The sequence below is a fragment of the Cucumis melo genome, chromosome 9 (assembly GCF_025177605.1).
Source record: "Cucumis melo cultivar AY chromosome 9, USDA_Cmelo_AY_1.0, whole genome shotgun sequence".
Taxonomy (NCBI): Eukaryota; Viridiplantae; Streptophyta; class Magnoliopsida; order Cucurbitales; family Cucurbitaceae; genus Cucumis; species Cucumis melo.
Genome location: NC_066865.1, coordinates 3,784,567 through 3,808,420, shown reverse-complemented (window position 1 = coordinate 3,808,420; position 23,854 = coordinate 3,784,567). Strand labels below are relative to the sequence as shown.

At 28.6% G+C, this 23,854-nt stretch overlaps 2 protein-coding genes across 3 annotated transcripts; one reads left to right on the top strand and one right to left on the bottom strand.

Annotated features, from left to right (window-relative positions):
* Positions 1-246: 246 nt before the first annotated feature.
* On the top strand, positions 247-9,580 carry LOC103498084 (phosphoenolpyruvate/phosphate translocator 2, chloroplastic). Of its 2 annotated transcripts, XM_008460560.2 has the most exons (9): positions 247-1,104; positions 4,210-4,332; positions 5,581-5,733; positions 6,407-6,492; positions 6,642-6,726; positions 7,061-7,177; positions 7,564-7,641; positions 7,992-8,121; positions 9,392-9,580. In XM_008460560.2, the coding sequence occupies exons 1-9, from the start codon at positions 658-660 to the stop codon at positions 9,466-9,468; spliced, it is 1,296 nt and encodes a 431-aa protein (XP_008458782.2). In that variant the 5' UTR covers positions 247-657; the 3' UTR covers positions 9,469-9,580. The 2 variants fall into 2 exon arrangements, with proteins under 2 accessions (XP_008458782.2, XP_050945598.1); XM_051089641.1 differs by lacking the exon at positions 9,392-9,580 and having other exon boundaries at positions 329-1,104; positions 7,992-8,373.
* A 10,299-nt stretch (positions 9,581-19,879) lies between these two features.
* Positions 19,880-23,532, bottom strand: LOC127150985 (transcription factor MYB98). The gene is made up of 3 exons (XM_051090064.1): positions 22,826-23,532; positions 22,333-22,459; positions 19,880-20,347 (listed from the first exon to the last, which is right to left on the bottom strand). The coding sequence occupies exons 1-3, from the start codon at positions 23,530-23,532 to the stop codon at positions 19,880-19,882; spliced, it is 1,302 nt and encodes a 433-aa protein (XP_050946021.1).
* Positions 23,533-23,854: the final 322 nt, after the last annotated feature.

Below are 23,854 nucleotides of genomic sequence, written 5' to 3'. Positions count from 1 at the left end.
TTCCTTGTTTTGTTAAAGGAATGTTTTGAAAAGTTAAACCAAAATTAGAAATCCCATTAAAACCGTCTTCCAAAATAGACTAACAAAGATAATCTATAATTAACAAAAACAATAAACCCGAGTTAAATCCAAAAAACAATCCAAAATAAGAATTTGTTCCGATACAAAATCATTACCAAAGAAAGTCATAATTATTTGCATAAATAGGACATAGACACAACGGAGAAAATGACATTGTAGGGCCACATTGGGAAGAAAGAAATTGTGGCGTTGTGTATAGAGGGAGGGGAAGAAGGGAAAGAATTAAAACGAATCCCCTAAATTTGCTGAAAGGTCCATTTCAAATTTAAATTATCCTATTAGCCCTTGGTTCCGTTACGACTGACCATGGACATGGAGTGGGCCTTGTTTACACCATAACCATAAAATCGATGGCGCCAATTTCACTCTCCATCTTAATCATCCCTCCCCTGATTTTCAGTTTCAGCCATTAGTTTCCATGCCCCATTGATTCCTTTTCTCTCCTCCAATCGCCGCCCCTTGCCGGAGCTCCTCCTCCTCCTCCTCCCACGTGAAATGCGTGTTTCACGTGTGAACATTTCTTGGTTTTTTTCTTCTTATATTCTTAATCATCTGTGAGATTTTTCTTCGATTGAGATGTGGAATAACGCTGTAATGGCTTTGGCTATGTCGTTTTCCCCTAATTCTATTGCTACGGCTACTGCGGCTATTCCAAGCCCTAACCGAAGCCCTAATTTCCCTCACTTTTCGCACATTCTTCATTTCCGTTCTCACGAATCAATTTCATGGCGTTCTTCTTCTTCTTCTTCTTCTTCTTCTTCTTCTTCTTCTTCTTCTTCTTCTTCTTCTTCTTCTTCTTCTTCTTCTTCTTCTTCTTCTTCTTCTTCTTCTTCATCGATCTCTGTTTCTTCGTTCGGATCTACTCCGAGGCTTCAGAAGTTTGTTGTAATGGCTGCTTCCTCTGTGCCGGAGAGTGCCGGGGAGGGCGTGGAATCGGTTGATTTGGTTCAAAATCTCCGGCTTGGTGCAATGTTTGGGATTTGGTATCTCTTGAATATCTACTACAATATTTTCAACAAACAGGTTCTTAATCTCTTAACTCCCTTTTTTTTTTTTCATTTTTGCATTACTAAAAAAAAAATAGTTTTTCTGTTGGGATCAGGAGAAAAAATTATTTATTATTATTATTTGTTATTTTATTTATTTCATTGTTTGTTTATTTCAAAATAATAGTGAAAGTTCATTCGTTCTTCAAAAACCCTAAGGTCGGCAGTATCTATATGGGTATTTTCGTCCATAATTTTATTCTATTTTTTAAAAACATATTATTTACTTTTGTATGTGTGATAAAGTATTGGAAAATCATGGTGAGAACAAAATAAATATCAATTTAAGATTCTATTAATGTAGTCAATGCCATGGAATCTAAAAATAGTAGGGTTTGAGTTTGATTTCCTTTAAATTTTGTTTTAATTTGATTCTTAAATTTTAATATTTTTATTTTTAATCTTATTTTTTATTAAATAATTATTTTTCGATTTTGACTTTAATGTATGTTAATAAATTTTAATTAATTATATGACTATTTTTCATCACTTTTCAAATTAATTTTTAAATTTTATTTTATAATTAGTTTAAATTAATTAATAAATATTATATCAATGTTTGTAGATAAAGTCAATAATGTAAAATATTGTAGTTTAAGAATTTAATTGAAATAAAACTCGAATCTTAAATATAAAATTGTAAAATTTTGATAGTTAGGGACTAAAATAAAACTAAATAAATTAAATAAAAATTAGATCCAACATTTAATAACTAAGATGTATTTACTCCTTAAAACTTTTTCAATTATCATAGGTGGAACAAGTCCTTTTAGTCAATTAATAATTAATTTGTGAACTCCTCCCTCCTATTATTTGAAAGAAAGAAAATGGAACTATGGACAATGGTAAAGCTACAGATAAATTATAAAGTTGTTATTGTCTTTTTCAAAAAATATGAATGGTTGTTATTACACTAACAAATTTTCAAATTTTTATAATTTCATAATTAAAAATTTGGATTTTCATTTTCAAAAATAATATCAATCAAATTAAGTTCAAATTTCAGCTTTTTCTTAGAAAATCATTAAAAGAAAAACAGTAATAAAACGTTTAAAAAATTTTGCTTGATGACTACACCTGTGAAAGGAAAGTTCATTATTTGTCGTATCTAATTAACACAATCCTTTTCATTTTCTGTCAAAAATTTCTGTCATTTGCTTTGCTGTATCCCTATCCAATAGGATATTTTTATACACCATATCTATATTTATGAAAATAACATCCACAAGTTTGAAGTGTAAATATATTTATACTTTTAAAAAAGTATATATAAAATGTAAAATAAATAAATAAAATTTCACATGTCATAATTATAGTTCATTGATGACTTTCTACAATTTTTTCAACTTAGATAAAGAGTTTAAAACGTTCCAGTATTGGGTTCTTTTGATTTATTCATTTTAGTGATTAGGTAAGAAAGTAAATTATATTCCTACATAAACTAATAAAATCTAATTATCAACTAAATTTAGTGGATAAGTAATACGAGTTTTATGATTTATAAATATATAGTACGAAATACATCGATATTTTTCTTAAACTTGAATTCAATTTTTGAAATTATCACCAAACATGTATATATATAAAAAAAATAAAATACTATGTTGAATCTATTGTTTTCAAATTTCTATCTTTAAATTATCTACTAAACATGTCATAAATTTTCAAAAACTAAAATCTAAATATTTATCAAAGGACTTCAATTATTTGAAATTAAACTTATAACCAACACTAATTCTACCCCAATTTCCTCATCTTGTTAAAGGAATGTTTTGAAAAATTAAGCCAAAATTAAAAACAATGCCCTCCAAAATAGACTCACATATAATCTATAATTAACAAATATAATTCATGTTTCAAATTTTTTGGTTGTATCAGTTTTGTAGTTGAAATTTTGTTTTAATTCAATCTTAATATTAAACGTTTAAATTTAGTCATCGTATTTTGAATCAATTTTAAAATTATTTACCAATTGAAATTTTGTAAATGCATTACTATTGTTAATTTTCAAATGGAAATTATTGTAATTATTGAACTAATTTTAATTTTTTTTAATGTTTAGTAAAGTTTTGAAAATCGAGCAGCTGACTTCAAAATTAGTAGTACACGTTTTAGACCCATTAAACTACATTAAGCCAAAATTAGAAACTACATTAACCATCTTCCAAAATAGATTAAAATTTCACATGTATAATTGTAACAAACAGTTATAGCTCATTGATGACTTTCTACAACTTTTTCAAACTTAGATAAAGAGTTTTAAACGTTCCAATTTTGGGTTCTCTTGATTTATTCATTTTAGTGATTGGGTAAGAAGTAAATAGAAACTTCTACTTTTTACCAAAAGGTAATAAGTGCTCTTTATTGTAACAATATTCTTCTTTTGTTTAAAAATTAAGTTATATAGTTAGCTCAAATTTAATATTTGTGGGTTCTTTTAACAACCGTATGCAATAGTATGAAAGTGATGCATATGCTTCTGTCGAAGGTTCATTCATCATTCACTCCATCTTGTTACTTGTTTGTTGTAGTAGAAAAAGAGAGTATATATGTACACATGTTATAAAAAGTATATAAAATATTTTATAAAATTTCCTTCTTTTGTCTCTGAGTTAAAATATGTATGTTGAATTTACAAGGTTTTAAAATAAAAAAAAAAAAAAGAAGACTTTCTGATTACAAAATAAACTAAAATATACTAAAATAATTACAAAATATAAAAATCTATCCATATGATAAATTCTAAATTTTTATTTCAATCGTACACTTTTTGCTATTTGAAATAATTTTTTAGTCATAGAGTTTTCTTTCTTTCATCTTTCCTCTTAAAACTTAAAAGAATAAAATAATATATTCTGAATCTTTGTGGATGAAACACATGTTTTCTGAAAGATCGTAGGGTAAAAGTTAATTTTTCAAGTGTTGACTGTCTTTTTCTTTTCGTTTTTCCCTCTCTCGATAAGTTTAAGTTTTAAATAGCGAAAGCTTAACTTTTCACCCAAAAAAAGAAAGTGAAAACTTAAGCATTGGGGCAAAATTTCCTTTGGAGTAATTAATTAGGATGAAATTATAATATTTGTAGGTTTTGAAAGCTTTTCCGTTTCCAACTACGGTGACAGCTTTCCAGTTCGGGTGTGGTACGATCATAGTAAACTTAATGTGGGCTCTTAATTTTCATCAGAGACCCAAGATCAGTCCATCCCAGGTATTACCTTTAACCCCTTTTCCATTAACCTTTCTAATCGTATAAAATTAAATTTGGTATAATCGTTATGGATTTCTGTTGATATTTTAAGCGTTACGAGCCTCAAACTCAAATGTAATTGGATTGCTTTCGATCACATTTACTTAAGCATTTTGTAATTGTAGTTTTATTACCGTAGAAGTTGTTTACTGTGGTGTGATAGATATCAATGTCTTTTTACTCTTATCATTTAAGGTCAATCGATAATGGTCTATGTAATGGTAACAATAACTATGACTAATCCATAATTCTCTTTGTTTAATAGTAACAATATCTATAACGGTAGGAAGGAAAAACTTGAAAATTCATTCAAAAGTTTCTAATGGATTCCACGTAATTTTCAAATGCAATGAGATTCACACCCTTAGTTTTGCAATTGGATTACATTTGTTGATGAAGAATTTAACTATGTGTCTCACATATCATTTACGATTACAGAACACATATAAACAATAATAAACATAATCAAATGGGACTCACTTTTTAGATTTCCATTGATAGATCATGTTTCCTGGAGAATAAACATGACTTGGTATTTAGTAATTTGTTTAACCCTAAACTTGTTAGCTATACAAAAATTGACCAATTAGCCAAATGGAGCATAGTTTAACGTAGTATTCTAACATATACACCTATTCTTGATGTTGGATATTTAAATCTAGTATACAACTGTTGTACTTAAAAATGACCAAATAAAATATTATTATATGTTGTTGAGACGTTGAGAATCTCACGTTGAAAAAACTAAGAAAATTTATACTCCTAATAAGATAAATGAGTTACCCTTCTTATTGTTAATTAGTTTTGAGATGGAATCCTATATTATCAAATATGGTATCAGAGCCCCTAAACCTCAAATCGATATTTGGTCCAATAAAATGAAATTAAGATCCGATCATAAAGATCCCATCAAGACTTGTGAACCCAAGGAGTTATCATTTTGAAAGAGCCTATTGAGTTGTTGAAAATCTCAGGTGACCAAAACTTCTTTGAGATAGAACCTTTGATGGTATATTAATAATAATTGGCAGACTCATCCAAACAACTATTTTTAAACTCACCTCTTAAACCGTTAGGGATCAAGTTTGAAAACGTTATTCAAACATTACTATGGTTTTAATATTCACTATTCAGTTAGTCGTTTTTATTTTAGGTAGGAATACGGTGATCAAATTTAGTTAGTAATTTGTATTTGAATTTATTATTCAGTTTGCTGCCATTCTTCCGGTGGCTGTAGCGCACACAATGGGAAACATATTAACCAATGTGAGTCTTGGGAGAGTGGCGGTTTCATTTACTCACACCATCAAAGCAATGGAGCCATTTTTCACCGTCCTTCTCTCTGCTTTGTTTTTGGCTGAGGTACCTCAACTTCACTATCCGCATTTTTTTTTTTTGTTAATGTTCAAATTGGTCTCATAGATCATACTAATTTTGGAAGAATCTATATATGTGAATGATAGCAAAATAGGACATTCTAAACATTGAATAAAAGATTAAATCAAGTTTGGCTTTACTTGTATCATTAGGTCCTCTTTTAAATTTTTTATTGAAAAAGTGATTGAACACCAAGTTTGGAATTAAAAATTTAACTTTTTCACCTTATATCCAAACTATAGATTGTTTTGAGCTTTCTCAATGAAAAACTAAATAAGATTTGGAAAAGATATACGATCATGGTTTTCATTAACCTAGACTCAACTGAGAAAGCTAAAAAAAATTGATGGTTCGAATATAAGATGAAAAGGTTAATTTATTTTGTATTCGAGTAAGATGGACCAAGGAAAACTGTTTTATCGAATTTTATAAAAGGATGAGAGTTGTGAAAGATGGAAACATCTTTAGGTTAGTTCAGACAATTTCACTAATTTCTTACTCTGTTTAGAATTTAGATTGAACTGTGTGACGAGTGAGTCTAAAATAACTTGATTTACCTTAAATAAACTATGAAAAAACAATTTGTGGTAACAGGTTGTGAGATTGATGATTAACGAGTCAAAAAATTGATCAATTTTTGTGCTGCATTCATACGCAGAGGCCCACTTTTTGGATTGTTTTTTCTCTGGTTCCAGTTGTAGGAGGAGTGGCACTCGCTTCTTTTACTGAAGCCTCATTTAATTGGTAAGATATAAGACCACACCTCATCTTACTTATTTTCACTGCATTCAATCTAAACAAATTGATTCTCGTTGTTTGGAAGGACTTTTTAAGTGTTTAAAAAATAATAACCTTAAAATAATGTGTAACAAGCCTCTGATTTTGGGTTACAGGATTGGCTTCAGCAGTGCCATGGCTTCAAATCTTACCAATCAATCACGTAATATCCTCAGCAAAAAGCTCATGGTCCACAAAGAGGTACGCTGAACTTTCTATACTTCAGAATTTTCAATAACACATAAATTTTCTCTGATTACTGAACTCTGTGCTAAGAAATTCCTTAGATAAAAATGACTGTATAAATTACTTTTCTTATTATGAATTTGTGTTTTGAGATGAAACATCATGATTAATTTTAAGGGGAAGATGCTTGAATTATCCCTCTCCCTGCGAAATTGTTTTGTGATGGAACTAATGTTTATCTAATATTGTATTGGAGCTGTACACCTTATGGTTTGCAGTTGAATGTCTTGTTTTATCTTATTTTATTTTTTTAATCTCTTGGACTTCAAATTATTGGGTGTTTGAGCAGGCATTGGACAACATCAATTTGTTCTCTGTAATTACCATCATTTCGTTTATCCTGCTGGTTCCCTCGGCTCTTCTCCTTGAAGGCACTAAATTTAGTCCTTCATACTTGAAATTAGCTGTAAGTGAAATGAAATATATACCTTAATACGTCCTGTATGGTAATTTGGTTTTTTCAGTTTTCTATTTTTAAAAATTAATCGTATAACCATCACTTCCATCCCTAAATTTTTTATTTTTCATCTACATTTTACGGATGTTTTCAATAATATTCAGACAAAATTTGAAAACTAACAAACTAGTTTTAAAAAATTTGGTGTTCTTTTTCAAATTTGGTTAAGAATTCAATGTTTTGATTGAAACCAAGTCAAGAGGAAGTTGCTTAATTTTCAAAAAAAGAAAAAGCAAAAACGCAACGGTTATCAAACAGGTTTAAGAATTTATTTGCTTCATTTACAATATTGCCACTAATGGGCCTGTCTCTAATCTTCTTAATTATTATTTCAGGCAAATCAAGGGTTGAATATTAGAGAACTATGCATTAGGTTGCTTCTATCTGGCATCTGTTTTCATAGTTATCAGCAGGTTACTCTAAGTTCTCATACATACATTCTTACATCTGTTTAGTTCCATACTTTTAAAAGTGTCTGGTAGAATTTTACACTGTAAATTTGATGTTTTAGTAATTTGAAAGTTCGAGGATCAATATGACCAACTAAGAGGTCCTGGATTTAATCTATGAGACAACCTATCTAGAAATTGAATTTTTTTACACTTAGATGTTGTAGGAACGAACAGATTGTTTCGTAAAATTAGTCGAAATATGCATAAATTGGCTTGAACATACACGAATATCAAAACAAGAAAAACTCAGATGACCAAATCTGTAATTTTGAGTTTTAATTTAATATTTGTTGGTTTTGTTGGTTGGGCAGGTTTCATATTCAATACTACAAGAAATTTCACCGGTGACCCATGCAGTAGGAAATTCTTTGAAGCGAGTGGTGGTTATAGTGTCTTCGGTTATTTTCTTCCAAACAACAGTCTCACCTCTAAACGCCTTCGGTATTTTTCTCACACCCTTTTCTATAATTTGCTTAATAGACTTATCTTACTTTTTAAGCTTTCTTCGATTTAAGGGAAAAAAAAAAGAAAGAAAAGAAAAGGAAAGACAAAGTCATTTGATAAATGTACAAATTTTAATAACAAATTTTTTTCGAAATTTGATACCGTTGTTATTTAAGGATCCTTGGGTAGAAAACTTGAAAACTAAATTTTGAAAAACAAGGAATTCAATAAAAGTAGAGTTGTATTTCATGTTTTCATACACATATTCGGTGGCAGATTAAAAATTGAATTCTAAGTGAAAAAAAGTTTAAATGTGTTTGATACTATATATTTATAAATAATAAAACTAGTCTTAACTATTCGTTAAGATTTAGTTCACAATAAGCTATTGTTAATTTATTCACAAATATAATCTATGTTTAAAAAAATTGGTTAAATTGCAATTCTAATCTCTATGATTTGATAAAACCTCAAATGTAGTTATGGTTTGAAAAACCTTCAAAAATAGTTCATACGAACGAGACTATTTTCTATGAGTTTATCAAATCCAAGAGTAAAGTCCAAATTATAAATATAAACCATCAAGACCGAAATCTTAATTTTAACATAAAAGATTATATATTTATTATTTTGCAATAATTATATAACTTAGAAGACATTTTTTAAAATAGTAAAATAAATTAAAATATTTACAAGTTATAGCAAAATTTTGGATTCTATCAATAATAAAAATAGATAGATTTTTATCACCGTCTATCAATACCACTAATAAAAGCATATTAGTGTTTATTAATGTTTATTATTGATAAAATCTAAAATTTTATTATATATTGTAAATATTTTGCCAGATTTACTATTTTTGACAATTTCCCTATAATTTATAATACATTGCATAATTGAAAATAACTCTATTAAAAACATAAAGAGGGCTCAATTAGCATCAGTTTGGAATAAACTGATGTATAAAAGAAAAGTTCAAGAAACAAAACCGATCAAAGTTGGTCTAAACATATCGTAATTAACTTAATACAAATTTGATCCGTGAAAAACCGATTCCAACCAACCGTTGCACACCATAATAAGAATCCTTACAACTGTGATTTTGGCACTGATTTTCTCCATTATAATAGAATAGCATCCAAAGGCTAATCAATAAAACATTTTTTGAAAAAAGAAGTAAAGAAGTTATATATAAATTTTAAATTTAAAAAAGAAATTGGAAGATTGGTGTCGTCTTTGCCAATATGTGGACAAATTTTGGTTGCAGGAACGGGCATAGCTCTAATGGGAGTATTCTTGTATTCAAGGGCTAAGCGTATGAACTCAAAACTCAAGTCTTTGTAAATTATTATTATTACTTTTTTTTTCTTTTCTTTTCTTTTTTCCTCTCTTCTTGGTCCTATAACCATATGTAACATACAACTAGTGTTTACTATACCACTAGAATTCGTAGTTATTGTGTTCTTTTTTCTGTCTCATAGTCACTATTTTTCTCTTTTTATTGTTCAAACAAGAATTATAAGTTAACAGCGTAAGCATGGTTTATCGGTAGTTGATGTATACTTTTTTTAAAAAAAAAAAAGATTGGAGATTTACATCCTTATTCCCTCTTTACACTAAATCCTAAATTCAAATTATCAATTTATATACCTGAATTGTGGATTTGTATCAATTAACTTCTAACTAATAGTTTTATCAATTTAAACTTTAAACTTTCATGAGTGTGTCTAAATAAAACATAATGAAACGCTTAAGTTTTTTGGGTTTTAAATTGGTATATTTATAAATATTCAAGATCTAAATTAATAGAAGTGTTAGTTTGAGTTTTATAAATTAATATAACTTCAAAGTCATAATTTTAAATTTTATAAATGTTCCAATTTTAATTCTTAATTCCAAATCTAAAAGTGAGGCTTGGGCTTTTTATTCTCTTCTTGAAAGAGTGGCTAGAAGTTATTAATCGGGGAATAGCAAAATATAAGGTTTATTTTGGATAAATTGCAATTTTATTTTTAAATTGGCAAAATAGCAAAACAGTTAATTTTTAAATAATAAATGGAAGGACTATGCTTTAAATACCTCTCCCTAATTGACTTCTAAATATAATGGTAACAAAAATTACAAATATCATATAATTAATACAAACTATGCACACTCTTGAATATTTTAATTTTTCCAAAAAAAAAATAATAAATCATCTCCTCGAAAACATCACATCTTCTAAATGCAACAACTTCACTTCTCTAAGAAAATCCTAGAATTTTTTTTAACCTTCTCTTTTCCTTCGAAAAATAAGATCGTTTTCTCCCTTCCTTTTTGAAACGCTTTCCACTGTCACTTAAAATATGTGTGGTCATCTCTGTTCTCTCATGTTGCGGTGACTTTTAGGATCGCTTTCCACCGGCCCTTTTTAGATCGCTCTCCACTTAAGATCGCTTTCCACCGTTCCCTTTTAAGATCGCTTTCCTCCTGCCTTCGTTCGTTTGTATTAAACCGACCCTCATTATCTGCTTCTTCAGCCGTATATGTACCTAAAAACAGTCAAATAAAACAATTTAGAATTACAGTGTATTTCTAGATTGATCGTGTGTTATTTGTTAAAATACAGAGTATTTGTTGTTTTTATACCTGGGTTGTTTCGGATCAATGCATCCAAAAATGCAGACAACATGGCGTACGAGTCTTTCGGAGTACCCCTAATGGAATTCAAAGCAATTCCACGTCCTCTCTCAAATACGGGGTATTTCCAATATCAGTAGCAGATACAGTGTCAACGACAACAAGTAGATCATTGTCGGAGAATTTCGATATGACTAACATAATCCAAAACATATGCTTATCATCAACAATCCGAATGAGGTTCAAATTGTTGCAATCAGTCCAGTAAACGGCCAACCTAGAGACAGAAAGTTATGAATTTGAAAAAAGTCTACGTTTGATGCAGTTTACAAATTCTTGAAACGACGATGAAACTGGAACATATAATTTAAGGACGCGATAGTCAATATATCGGGAGGACTCAATCCATCTACCATCGAATACAGTCTTCACTCGTTATAAAGCCATTGAAAAAATTCAAAGGGAACACGTTTATTGAGTAGTCCAAAAACTGGTAGATTCTATATAAGAGGGATGTATATTAAATTAAATTATTGTTTCATATATTATACAGACTCCATGGGTTCAATAATGGGTGTGTCTGTTTTTCTTTTTTATGTAGCCCTTACGTTTTAGTTTGATGTAGCGGTCGGGTATTAAGAAGATATAGTAGACTAGGGCGAAGGAAGAAGATGTATACGGCATTCTTAGGAATCTAATCTTAGGAAGGCAAAATTAATGATTTTTTTATAAATAATTTAGAAAATAAAAATGTTAAAATTAAGAGAATGTAAACTTAATTTATTATGTGTGTTTTTTTGGTAAATAATTTATAAAACAAAAAATGATGTTGTTCTTTCTTCCGTTGTTTTCTCTTAACAATATCCTTTACTCCGTTCTTTCCTCAAATTTTTGTTTATGCGGCCATCTGCATTCTTTCATTCGTTCCGGTTGATTGTGAATATCGTTTTCCACGCGTTGCTTTCCATCGAATCTTTTAATTTAGTTTCCTTAATTCCAGCATTTTTATCCTAGATAACTAATATTTGCATTGTATTTGGCATGATTTTAGAGAACGTGAATTTTGAATTTAAACTTAACTAATTTACCAAAAATAATTATTTGCATTATATTTGCCATGATTTTAGGGAAGGATTGGTATCTACTAGCATAAAAAATTGAATCTTTTAAATTATTTTGTTAATTTCTTAATGTTTATGCTAATAATTAATTATTGCATTATCTTTGCCATGATTTTAGGGAGGGATTCAATTTTGAATGTATAATTCCAAAAAGAAAAAAAAAATTGAATATTTGAAATTCTTTTTCGTTAATTTCTTAATTTTTATCTTAATAATTAATTATTACATTATATAATTTTGAATCTATAATTCGAAAGATAAAAAATTGAATATTTGAAGTTATTTTTCGTTAATTTGTTGATTTTTATCAAAATAATTAAGGCATATTGAAACCAATTGAATATGTTTAGGGATATATGAAGCAATATAATAATTTTTAATTTAGTTAATAATTATCATAAGTGGGTGTGTTTACAAATACACTATATTTGTATATAAACAATTGTCATCCACGGAGGGGTAATTTCGGGCCAAAAAAGTGAAAAATTGTTTATGGCGGTTAGTTTTGCCATAAATAAAAAAATAATTATAACAGTTTGCTATTTTTCTATTTTCTATTCTCATATTTGTTATTTCTGCATATTCCCCTTATTAATTAACCTTAAAAATGAAATATAATTTAAAAGGAGAAATTATCGTAAATTTAAGAAATTTTGGATGCATGGAAAATATAGAAAATATATCGAGGGTAGTTATGAAAAAAAATAATTAACAAAACTTGTTAAATATTTTTTCTATTTTTTTCTGCAATTTCTTTCCATCATCTTTCTTATTTTTCAATTCTTTATTTACGTCATTTAATCTTTCCATCGTTTTTTTTTTTGCTTTTCTATATTCTTTCTTCTTTTTTTCGCTAAGATTTCTTTCCATCGTCTTTCTTCTTTTTTCTTTTTTTTTACGTCGTGTACAAAAAATAGCAAAATTTAAAAGATCGTGGATAAAGAATCTTGAAAAAAAAATTATTTAGATTGGAGTAGCCAAATGTAAACGATCGTCTAAAAAAATAAAAGATTGTGTATAAAGAATCTTGAAAAAAAATCATTTGGATTGGAGTAGCCAAATGTAAACGATCGTGTAAACCAAGTAAACTATCGTGTAAAGCAATCTAAGCGATCGTATACCAAAAGAATTAAAAACATAGTGTACCAAATTTTGAAAAAAAAAATCATTTAGATTTGGGTCCCAAATCTAAACGATCAAATCTAAACGATCTTGTAACCAAATTTAAACGTAACAAAATTAAACGATGGAATTTAAAAGATAAATTGTAGTCGTATCTAAACAATGACGTATAAATTGTAGTCATATCTAAACGATCGCGTATATATTGAACCATATCTGAACGATCGCATATAAATTGTAGTCATATCTAAACGATCGCGTATCAAACAATAACCAAATCTAAACGATCGCAAATATATTACGAGTGCGACGACGTGGTTGGCGGGACATTTTTGGTATTTTACATGGTGGGCCTTTGGGCTTTTTCTGTTTTTGGAATTATTATATAGAGTGTAAATATTTTACCGTTTTTTTATATTTTTTAAAATATCCCTAAATTTAATCTTAGGGTTATTAATTTTATCAAATTAAATTCTAAATTTAAGTAAGTGAAAGTAATATTTTCATTTAGTTATATATTTTATTTATGGAGTTGTTTCAAATATAACAAAATATAATTGATAAATATTGATAAATTAATAGACTACTATCATATATTACTAATTGATGTTGATAGACACTAACATATGTTTATCTCTATCATTGATAGGTCATCTATATACTATAAAATTTTATTATATTTATAAATATTTTCAACAATTTTATTATTTAAAACAATTTTTTTTTATTTATATAACGAAAGGAAAAGTTAATGATCTTTGAAACAATGTTATCAAAGAAAGAAAGTGCACTTCAATCACTAGTGAATTTAGTATAGATTAAGAGTAGTTCGACCCCCTCAACATTATGTTTCTTATATATAACCGACATAATATCAAAATCATTAGTTAATTTAGTTGTAAATTGGTTTTTCAACCCCTCTAGATTCAAGTTTAAGCCTCATTTACTATATTGGTTTTTTTAAGTTATATTTATAGAATTGTAAATCCTCGTCAATAAAATTTTTAGATCGACCCTTAACTTGTGCTCATTTTAATTTGATGGCCGTATATATATATATATATAGACACACACATAAGGTTCATTTTTGTCTAAAAGGTTATTCATTCTTGAATGGTCAATATTATTGCAATAATAGTTTTAAAAAGATTAATAAATATGACAGAGAGAGAGAGAGAGAGAGAGAGAGAAATTGTGTCCAAATGAACTTAATTTTAAGATATATTTTCAAAAATGTTTTAAATAACTTGTAATTTATCTTGAGTTCGGCAAGTTTGAAGCATACAAAGAATGTATATTTTTAATTATCTTTTGTATAACAATCAATTGGAAAATTTCAAACACATTATATATTTTGTTTAATTTTTGGAAAAATTACAAAAATATCAATTTTTTTGGGAAAAATTCATCAAGGTAAAAAAAAATCAAATTATTTACGGCCCACGAAACAAAGCTTATAAAATTAGTCATTTTTTAAATATTTCAGGTTTGTCCTTCCGTCTTTCTCTTATTGCGATTTCTTTGGTCGTCTTCCTACTCATTGCGATTTCTTTCGTCGTCAACTTCTTCCTTTTTTCGCTGCGATTTCTTTCGTCGTCTTTCTTCTTCTTTTTTTCGCTGCGATTTCTTTCTATCGTCTTTCTTCTTTTCTTCTTTTTTTGCGTTGCGATTTATTTTCATTGTCTTTCTTCTTTTTCTCTTTTTTTATACGTCGTTTAATTTTTTCATCATCTTTTTTCTTTTCTTCTTCTTTTTTTTCTTCTATGATTTCTTTCCATCGTCTTTCTTCTTCTTATTTTTTACATCGTTTAAATTTTGGTAGCCAAATTTAAACTATTGTGTACAAAAAATAGCAGAATTTAAAAGATAGTGTATAAATTTGCATAACCAAATTTAAACTATAGTGTACAAAAAATAGCAGAATCTAAAAGATTGTGTATAAAGAATCTTGAAAAAAAAATAGATTGGAGTAGTTAAATGTAAACGATCGTATAAAAAAGTAAACAAAAAGTAAACGATTATGTAAAAAAAAACAAACCATCGTGTAGAAAAAATCTAAACGATCACGTACCAAAATAATTAAAAAAATCGTTTATCCAAATCTAAACGATCGTGTACTAAATAATCTTGAAAAAATAATCTATCGTGTAAAAAAAGTAAATGATCGTGTACCAAACGAAAAACGATTTGCTTACCCAAATCTAAATGATCCTGTAACCAATTTAAAATGTATCCAAATTAAACGATAAAATTAAAAAAATAATTGTTAAATTAAATGACCAAATCTAAACGACTACGTACCAAACAATAGTCAAATCTAAATGATTGTGTACAAATATATTACGCACGCATTGTTGACGGGACATTTTTAGTATTTTACACGGTCGGTCTATAGACTTTTTTCGTTTTCGAAATTATTCTATACAGTGTAAATATTTGGTCGTTTTGTTCTATTCGTAAAAAGACCCTTTTTTGAGTTAATTTTTGTATTATATTGTTTTTAAAATAAACAGTCAAATAATAAAATAAAAGTTTAATTATACATGCATATTACTTTCCATGTTTTTTAAAAATTCAACAACATTAATTACATACTTAAATTATTTATGGAATACTTTTTCCTTTTCACTAATTTCAGTATATTTTCTTTAATAATAGAGTGCAATATTGGAATGTCATTATATTATTTGAACAATTATATGAAAAATGCATAATTATTTTCGTGTCAGATTGTAAATAAGGAAGTTTTTAACATTAGTATGACATTGAGTTATATTTTGATCCATTTAAAAAATAAAAAATTTGTCAAAAATAAACATTATGACAAAATATACAAGGGTATTTTCAAAAATATAAAAAAGCGACAAAATATTTACACTCTATAGAACAATTCCAAAAACGGAAAAAGCCTAGAGGCCTACCGTGTAAAATATCAAAAATGCCCTGTCAACCATGTTGTCAATAACGCGGGCGTAATATATTTGCGATCGGTTAGATTTGGTTATTGTTTGATACGCGATCGTTTAGATATTGCTACAATTTATATGCGATCGTTTAGATATAGTTCAATATATACCCGATCGTTTAGATATGACTATAATTTATACGCGATCGTTTAGATATGGCTACAAGACGATCCTTTAGATATGGTTATAATTTATACGTGATCGTTTAGATATGACTACAACGCGATCGTTTGGATATGGCTACAATACGATCGTTTAGATATGACTACAATTTATCTTTTCAATTCCATCGTTTAATTTTGTTACACGATCGTTTAGATTTGCGGACCTAAATCTAAATGATTTTTTAAAAAAAAACTTTGGTACACGATTTTTTAATTCTTTTGGTACACGATCGTTTAGATTTCTTTACGCGATCATTTATTTTTTTTAGACGATCGTTTTCATTTGGTTACTTCGATCTAAATGATTTTTTTTTCAAGATTCTTTATACACAATCTTTTATTTTTTTTACACGATCGTTTACATTTAGCTACTCCGATTTAAATGATTTTTTTTCAAGAATCTTTATGCAGATTTTGCTATTTTGTTGTACACAGTTTTATACACAATCATTTAAATTTGGTTACCCAAATGTAAATGCGTAAAAAAAAAGAAGAAGAAAGAAGAAAGACGATGAAAAGAAATCCCAGCGAAAAAAAAAAGAGAAAAAGTAGGAAGACGATAGAAAGAAATCGAAGCAAAAAAAACGAAATAGAAAAGAAGAAAAATGATGGAAATTAGATTAAACAACATAAATAAATAATTGAAAAATAAGAAAGATGGTCGAAAGAAATCACAGAAAAGAAAAAAGAAAAGAAGAAAGACGAAATCGCAGGGGAAGACGGGGAAGATGAAATAACAGAAGCAAGACGAAATCGCAGGGGAAGACACGGGGAAGATGAAATAACAGAAGCAAGACGAATCACGAGGAAGAAAAGAAAGATGGAAAGACAAACTTAGAATATTTAAAAAATGGCTAACTTTTTGGGCTTTATTACATAAATAATTTACAGTTTTGTTACATTTATATAAGTTTTCAAAATATATATACTTCATAGGAAAATCATGTGTATTAGTGGTTTTTATTCTATAGAGTATAAATAGTTTGTTATTCTTTTTAAAAAAATTCCAATAAAAACTAAAAAAGAGTATGAGGTAATATTAAAGTTACTATACCCTTATTTCTTTTATGTTTAGTTATAGAAAAATGATTGTAAATGATAAAACTACTAAAATTATTTATAAATTTAAGAATTTATTAATGATGAACACGGATACACTTTTAAAATTTCAAGGTTGGTCTTTTATAAGAATCTCAATGCAGTTGATTGTATTTGTTTGAATGTTAGATAAAAATTAGGACCCAGAATAATGTGGATTTTAGATTATATATATATTTTGTCTTTTCTATTTTATGTGAGGAATTCTTTTGTTTGCAAAACAATCTCCACATGTTCTAATCTAAAAACGACTAGTTTAGATTGATTTTTAAAAATATGTAAAAAAAATTTATGAGTAAATAAACAAAGTCTTTTAAACACTTATAAATTAAGGTTGCTATGCGGCACGGGGAGACACTCTCCCCATCCTTGTCCCTGAGGGGAATCCCATTCTTGTTCCTACCCCATTTTTCGTTTCGGGGATCGGGTCTGTGGAGAAAAATTCACTATTTTTTTAATTACTATTTTTATTTAAAATAGATTAAAATTTACGATAACGATTGTTTCTAAAATTTAACAAAAAAAAAATCTAATTATTAATTAAAAGAAAAACAAAAAAAGCTAACAAAATCATAGCTAAGTTCAACTAAAAAAGTATATTATAAATAAATAAATATATATGTATATAATAAAAAACTATTCGAGACGGGGCAGGTATGGGGAGGGTATTCCTAACCCGTCCTCGATTGGGGGACCCAATTGGTATTCCCGATTTGACCTCATTTCTGTCGAATTGGAGATTCCTCTCTCTGAATGGGACGAGTGATTCAAAGAGATCCAAACTTGTACGAGCGAAATTTTGTATTTTTTATTATATAGTCAATATAAACCGTTAGTAGTTATATATACAGGTTTAAAAGCTTTTGTTTCTTAATGGATAAACAATTTACCGTCATGTTGGTCTTTTAACTTAATTTTAGCACAACAACTTAAGTAAAAGGATTGAATAGTTATTAGTAGTTGAGTAATTGAGCTAAGTTATTGTTAAAAAGATATTTCCTTTTGAAATTTCTAGACTAACTAGACACCTTTTGAGTGTATGTTGGAAAAAGAAAATTGAAACTATTTAAAAGACAGTAAAAATTAAGATGTTCTATAAAGAATTTGAAAGATTTTTTTATATTTTGTAAATAGCTTTTATTTTATGTTTTTATATATTTGAAAATACTCCTTAAGAAAATAGGCATTTTCAAATATAGTAAAATAAACTAAAATATTTACAAAATATATCAAAATTTTGGATTATATCAATAATAGAAATTCATAAATTTCTATCACTATCTATCAATGTCGCTTATAAAAGCACATCAGTGTCTATCAATATCTATTATATATAGAATTTGAAATTTTGCTATATTGTGTCAAATTAGTCGTTTTTTTTACAATTTCCCTTCAAAACTTGTTTTTTCTTTTGGAACTTGACCAAGAGTCCGTTAATCAATTTTTTTTAGAAAAGAATATGTTTAGATCAATAGGTGCACCCAACATCTCCACTAGGTGGTGACCCTTTTAATACTCTCATCATCCCCTTTAAATAAGAACGGAAGGGTACAAAGTTGATAGATACAAAAAAGGCTAGAGTTAAGCCCAATAAAGCAAGAAAGAAATCAAATAAAAGTACTTATATATGTTTAGTGCAACGACAGAAAGAGAATAATTGGAAAAAATCTTGCTTTTAGATGACCAAAACTCGATGAAGTTGCAAATGTCTTTCCAAGTGTTGATAGAGCTAGCATAGTTATTTTTGAAAATCCCTTTGTTTATCTCCAGCCAAATTCACCAAATGACAGCCACCAACAAATTAAAACGTATAATACCTTAATTCTTTGTCTTTGGTATTGATGGAGCAAATATATTCTTAGAGACTTATGAGGTTTTGATAGGAATAATTGGTCCAACCCGAAAGAGCAACAACCTTATTCCAAAAAAACCTAGCAGTGGGGCATGTGGAGAAGAGATGATCAGATGTTTAATTATCATTTTGGAACATCACACACCAATTTGGGTTGAGATAAAGATTCTTTAGTCTCCTTTGTAACACCCCATTATGCATAAGAGAACATAGGAATAATTTGCATTTTTTTGGGAATTTTTTATTTCCATGAATGATTAGTCTAAAATTATTTTTAAACCATAGTTATAAATAAATTGGTTTCTTTGTTTTGTTACATAGCTTCCTTTCTGTATTATTTTCACTAACTAAATTAAGTTTTGAAAACTAAATAAAGTATATTTCAAACTGCTTTATATATATATATATATATATATATATTTAGAATTGAAGAAAAAAAATACAAATGCTAATTAGTTATGAAGTATAAAAATGAAATATACTATAAAACATCCAAATATTAACTCAAAACTAAATAGTCAGATTTTGCAGACACACCATGAACATATCTTACACCAGTTTTGTCTTGCAAGCAGTCACATTTTCAATCTCATCCAACATTATATAGTTAAACATTAAGACAAAAAAGAAGAAACCATCATTGATCCATATCCATCGACCAACCATTTATCGAAATTAAACTTGAAATATAAAATCCTTAGGAAAGAAAAAGAAAAGAGGAGAGTTTCCCTTTCCATACGACGATGGGTTGAGTTTGAAGTTTTTGGTGTTTAAACCCTATTTTATTATGAAAGTTATGTATTGTATTATTGATTAAAGATTCCCCTGACAAATCAGCTCCAGCAGATCCATCTCCGATTTCATTGCATCGTTTTGTTGCAACAGATTCAAACACTCCAACTCCGATCCCGATCCAGATCCCATTCCGAACCCGAAGCAATATCCACCACCGTCGTCGGGGGCAGGGCTGTGTGTGTCCACCAGCTGCGGCAGCGAGTCCGGGATTTGGTTCGGTTCTTCGGCGGCGGTGAGGGTTTTAATGTAATTTTGAAGGATGGAGCCGCCGCCGCCGTTGGGATTGTTGTTGTTATTATTGATGGAATCGGCGTCTCTGGCTTTGAATTTCTTGGAATTTTGACGGCGTTTTGTGGCGTTCCAGTGGTTTTTGATGGTGTTCTCCGTGCGGCCGGGTAGCCTCCGGGCAATCTCCGCCCATCGATTTCCAATGTCTTTATGAGCTTCAATTAGTATTCTGTCTTCCTCTTCACTCCATGTGTCTTTCTGCATCCACACCGTTCATTCCATTTTTTATTTGGATATGAATGAGCATTATATTGTAGTAATAATTATAATGTATTACCATTGTAGAGGTCTAAAGTTGAAATGATCCTCATTACTTAAATAATAGTATAGTAATAGTAATAGTAATAATAATAATAAAATAGAACTTACCAAAAACCTACTCTAATAATAAATGGCTAGCTATTTTATCAATGAATATGTGATATACTGTGTTTTCACTATTACCACTCTATATATGTTTCCATTTCAAATAACAATAACAATAATAATAAATGGCTGTTTTATGGTAGGAAATGTTTGTTTAAGGTTTTTAACCCTAAGGATGAGTGTATATAATATGAGGTAATTTTAGAGATGTAATTAAATTACTTTTTTTCTTATTATTATTTTAGTTTATTATCTAAATGTATAAAATCCTAGCTTCAGGTTTTGAATTAAATTTCAAGTTTTAATCAAAGTATGAGGTAATTTTTAATCTCTCACTCCCATATTATCATGGAGAATTAAAATATTTACAAAAATATATAACAAAATTTCAAATTTTATCAATGTCTAACATTGAAATATGATTGATAGATATGTTGTAAATATTTTAATTTATTTTTACTATATTTTAAAATATTCCTATTATCATTCTAAAAAATATTAAAATGAGATTTCATTTAGAACAATATGAACATATCCCAACTCTCAATCACATATCATTTTCTCTTCTCTTACATTTCTAAATCAATCTCTGAAATGAGATTTAAATTTATTTGGATAGATAGGAGAAAACAATGTATTTATATTAAAACTCTTTTTAAAAACCATTTGAAATAAACTTTGAAAATTAAATCGATTTAAATTAAATAAATGTTTCCAAACCATTTATATTCATCCCCCCCCCCCCCCTCCCCAATCGATTTAAATTAAATCAACAACATCCTAAATGAAGGTATGTGGATGAGAATAATAGAATATCCAAACGTTAATTACTTTTCAAAACCATGCCACTAAATATATATGATAATGAGTTTGTTCATAGTTTAATAATTTGTAATTTTCCCAAAAAACTTTAGAACTATTTAAGCTTGTAATTGTTTTTTAAAAAAAGAAAATTAAAAGCTATTATAGCTTCTTTCTTTTCAATTTGACTAACATTTGACCACATTTAAAAAAGAAAAAATAGTTATTTGAGCGTTACTCTATTTGTGTTTAGAACAAAATTATGAATCCCCAAAAAGCCAAAAACCCAACTTCCCCTCATTAACAACCCTTTGATCTTTCATTTACAACAATTAACTAATGAAAGATGGATTCAAATGACTGTTACAAAAGAAAAATGCTCAAATAAAGGCAAACTTTTGGAAGGAAAATTAATTACAAAACACTTGGGTTTTTTACATCAAATCATCTCTAATTGGTTATTTTTCATCAACCTCACATAATGACTCATGAATACTCACACAAAAGGGAAAAACAATGACTCCAGTTATAATCACTAATATGGCCTTTCCTTGGAAACAATGGAAAGCTAATTTTCTTACTCATAAACCCTAAAAACAATTATGTTTGTTTCAATTTGTCCATGAGTTGTCAACTAGAAATAGACAAATGGTAGACATGGAAAGTATTTAAAACTCCATAAAATTGTGTCGAAAAAGATCATACGTCTTTTAATAAAAACCAAAACGTTCACGTCATATTTCGATACGACGTGCGACACGCGTTAAAATAGCGAATCATTCAATTTTAAATTCAAGAATTAAATGATATACTATATATTGTGTGTTGACATATATGCAAAATGTATGGTATGCCGGTACAAATATACACATGTAATGTGTGATAGACATGCATATATGTGTACGGAAATCAAATACAAGAAATCACTTATACATCTCCATGTATCTGTATGTATGTATATATGTATATATGTATGTATGTGTATTGGATGAGAAAAAGAGAGAAAGAAAACAAACCCTAATGTCTGGCCTCAGGTGGTTGTGCCATCTCTCTCTACACTGCTTCCCAACTCTTCCTTCCAGCATTTTTGCAATTTGTGACCATTTTTTTATGCCATATTCATCAACCAATTGGACCAACAATCTATAAAATTAAATAAAACACATAACTTCAATCACCATGATTTAAGTTTTCTGATCAAGAATAAAGAAACCCTAAATTGAAAAAAATTACAAAAATATTTATAAAAAACAATTAGACGAAAGGATTAGGAGGTACACCTGAACATTTCAACTGAGTCGACATATATATTCTTAGCACCTTCATCATACTCAAAGACCGAAACAAACAAATATATATATTTTCTTAAAATTGGACAAAAAGACTTAAGAGGTACCTCAAACATATCTCAAATAAGTTAGATACATTCTTAACAAGTTCATCCCATCGAAAATAAAACACATGAAAATATCAAAGAGTAAATAAATTTAGGTTAAATTATTGGTGTACCTGTCTTCTTGAGGAGTCCACTGTCCCTTAATTATGTTTGGAAGCTTCTTGGGAGGCTTGTTTTCTTTTCTAAGCTGAATTCTTTTTCTCTTCTTGTTGTGATCATACCCAATAAAACTGAAATTACCAGTACTGCTAGATGATGATGATCCCAACCCTAAATGGCTGTTTGGGAGCTGAGAAAATTGAGGCAAAAAGTTTCCAGGAAAATTTGTCCAAACATTATTCCCACACCCTAGAAAGCCATGCATGAACTTATTGGCCCCAATGTTTTCAAAGCTTTGATCTTTGGAGAATTCATTATTGGTGAAATCAGGTTCAATTTTTGGATCAAAATATTGGGTTGTAATTGGAATTTCAGAAAGAAGGTTTTGTAAGGACCCATGATCAATATTGGAGAAATGATTATTGTTATTGTTATTATTCATTGGATGATGATGATGATCAGATGATCCATTGATGGGGAAATATTGATGAAGATATTGATTATGGTTATGATTTTCAAAATTATTGTGGAGTTGTAAACTATGGAACAAACCCTTGGATGATGATGATGGGGAAGAAGAGCTGCCTAATTCCATGCCCGAAAAGTCGCCGTGATCGTTGTCGTTGTCGTCGAGTACTAGCTGTGGCTTCGACTCCGTTTTATCGGAGAAGAAGCTCGAAAAGAGGGGAAGATCATCTTTGAAGTTGGAATCGAACTCCATGCAAAAAAGCTTCTTCAACCAAAAAGAAAAAAAAGAAGAAGAAAAAAAAGCTTCAAGAAAGAAGAAAATAAGCAAAGGAGAGGGAATTCTTTTTTCTTTTTGATGGAGTGAAAATGAAAATGGCTGTCTTGTAATGTTATTACAAAGGGTTTTATTAGTGAGGAAAGGCAATGGGGTAGTGGACCCCATTGGATCTTAAACCGTTGGTTAATTTTTGATCCAACGGTTGATATTGTTTGTTGATTATGACTCTTGAGCTCTCTCACTTAAGTATTTTTAAGGGACAAAATAAATAAATAAATAATATATATATATATATATA